Raw genomic sequence first — 2,500 nt, forward strand, 5'->3', positions numbered from 1 at the left:
GAAGAAGGACAAAAGAAGACAAAAGAAGCCAGACTGGACTATGCAAAGTGAAGAGGAAACAAAAAAAGAACCAGGCTCAAAGTCAAAGGTAATGCAAGCTTATCTACGTAAAGAAAATAAAATACTTTGCATTTTTGGAAACCTGTTTCCTGTATTTGAGTTTTATAGGAAGAACATGTTCTTTTGAATTCAATGTGAAAATTATTAATATCCCTATTAAGTCTAATGATGAACTTTATAATAACAACCTTTAAAAGACTCTACTAAGTCTTAAGTACCGCAATATACATTCATGCATTATTAATATTAAAGATAATATTGACCCCTAAAACCACAGGTAGAAGATTCTCAGAGACTGATTGTGTAAAAATAATAGTTATTACTGGTAATTTGAACTTGCTTGTGTTCAATTTATCTCAGCTTAACAGCCTTACATCTCTGATTGTTTTGCATAGCTATAAAAAATACACTGTTTATTAAAGTTCTTCAAATTATCATTTGTTAGGTAGGTGCTGGGGAAAGAGTTTCAAGGTTAGAAATTGCAGAACAGGCTAACGAAAGGCTAGTCACCCACATGGAAAATACCTGTACCAAGCGCCAAATACCAGACGCTGGTAAGCCAGGCTGTGGTCTTGGTTACCTTGTACCTTTTATAAAGGAACATTATGCTGATGAAAACAAAAGGTACAATCAGCTGCCGACACGACTAATTGGTGATCAGGCTATTTCCTTGGGCCGTTATGGGTATCGGTTGATCGATGGTTTGGAATGCGCTGATGAATCACCTGGCCAGCACCTGAGGACTTTGGCCTTGGGCAGGATTGTACTTTACCTACGACAGGCCTGTACATTGTTCAACAAAGTGTCGACAAATAAAGCTGAAGTACTAGAGCTCAAGGAATACTGTCAACTTTACTTCAATTTGTACTGTCTGTTTTTCCCCAATTATGTCAATGTTACTACCTGGACAATAGCTTATGCAATCCCTTATCATGCTTTGAAGATCTATGACAAGTACAGAATAGGGTATGGAATAATCTCCCTGCAGGCTAAAGAAGCAAAACATTCAGGGATTAAGTCTGATCTAGCTTTAAGTAACAGATCTAACAAAGCAGATGAAACTGGGAAATGGTGGCAGGTCATGCGAGCAAATTACATACGTAGTTTCTACCTTCCAGAACATCAGCCCATGCCCAGCTGTTACAGCTCACACTTCAAATCCCGTGTTCCACCCCACTGTAACCTTGAGTGCTATTGCAGTTGTGGCAGAAAGAAGGGAAACAGCATTGATTGTTGTGCCAATTGCCTTGAGAGTATGGAGGTTGTTCTGTGCGCGCAGAACAAACAACTCTCTCCAAAAGTCCTCGACATTCTGAAGCCTGTTAAATGTAGCATATGCAAGAACCAGTTTGCAGATGAAGTAACACTGACATCACACTTGGCCTCCCATGGATCCCAACCACTGATAAGAGCAGTCAACAAGGCACCAAAAGACATGAAAGTCAATGAACTTAAGACTGAACTGCGTGCAAGGAGACTTTGTGAAACAGGCAACAAGGATATTCTCGTGAGAAGACTGGAGGGTGCAATAGCGGATGAACACTAGGCCTTGTTAATTCATTCACCCAGTTTTAAGAAATCAAGTCATATATTTACAGGCAATCAATAGCTGTAATGTGCATTTATCATGCACCTGTTTTCAACCATTGCCTTAGGATTGGATCACAGGGTAACCTTAATAGCAGTGTGACTGCATGTACAAAATATAAAGAAATGTATGGGTATGTTGTCAGTCTAAATATAATTTTTTTATTGTAGACTTATACTGAGTAATGTGTACGTTTATTTTGAGCTTTAACGTATACATTACTTGATGTAAATCTATGATATCAAGACTATTCAATATTCCCACACATTTCTTTATTATTTCAAACATACAAACAGACACACTGCTTGTATGAGCACCCTGTGGTTGGACTCCAGAGAAGGGTACATGCACTTTAAGGATCCTTCAGAAAGTTTGTCATGCTTACTGGATATGAGATCGTTCCAGCCAACTCAGTGCAACACTCCTTATTTGTTGTCCATCATTTCATATCCATTGCACAATCCTGGAATAATTCTTTAATACACCTCCAGCCTGCTAAATGTACCAATTTCTGTTGGAGCCTCCTTGCTTTGTCCATTACAGGCAATAACACCACTCTCCAAGGGAAATATTTAAATGCACAAAAAATAACTTTGCATGAAAATTGAAGATGCAAAACAGTAGCTTTGGGTTGGGATTTATTACAACATTGAATTTCATAATACATTTTATTTCCCTACAAAACACTTAAGTTCTGTTTTAAATTACAAATGTTAGAATGAAAATTTTGGAAAGATAAAGTTAACTTAAGTGGAAACTGTTAACAGACTTGAACACCAGCTCAGGGAGCTGCCAAGCAAATTAACTCCATGGCCATTTCTTATATGTATTTACATATGGTAGTTTAACACT

At 37.8% G+C, this 2,500-nt stretch overlaps 2 protein-coding genes across 2 annotated transcripts in view; one reads left to right on the forward strand and one right to left on the reverse strand.

The window, feature by feature from the left end:
- LOC148736903 (uncharacterized) overlaps nt 1-2,500 on the reverse strand; it is a 334,451-nt gene that overhangs the window by 238,488 nt on the left and 93,463 nt on the right. The window lies entirely within an intron of this gene.
- LOC148736912 (uncharacterized) overlaps nt 1-2,500 on the forward strand; it is a 6,899-nt gene that overhangs the window by 4,066 nt on the left and 333 nt on the right. Inside the window, exons 4-5 of the mRNA XM_088750792.1 lie at nt 1-88; nt 506-2,500. The exon at nt 1-88 is cut by the window's left edge and continues 89 nt beyond it; the exon at nt 506-2,500 is cut by the window's right edge and continues 333 nt beyond it. Of these exons, the coding sequence (XP_088606918.1) occupies nt 1-88; nt 506-1,606 (1,189 nt within the window). The 3' untranslated portion in view covers nt 1,607-2,500. The remainder of the gene's footprint in view (nt 89-505) is intronic.

This window comes from Stylophora pistillata, chromosome 2, assembly GCF_964205215.1.
Source record: "Stylophora pistillata chromosome 2, jaStyPist1.2, whole genome shotgun sequence".
NCBI classification, from domain to species: domain Eukaryota; kingdom Metazoa; phylum Cnidaria; class Anthozoa; order Scleractinia; family Pocilloporidae; genus Stylophora; species Stylophora pistillata.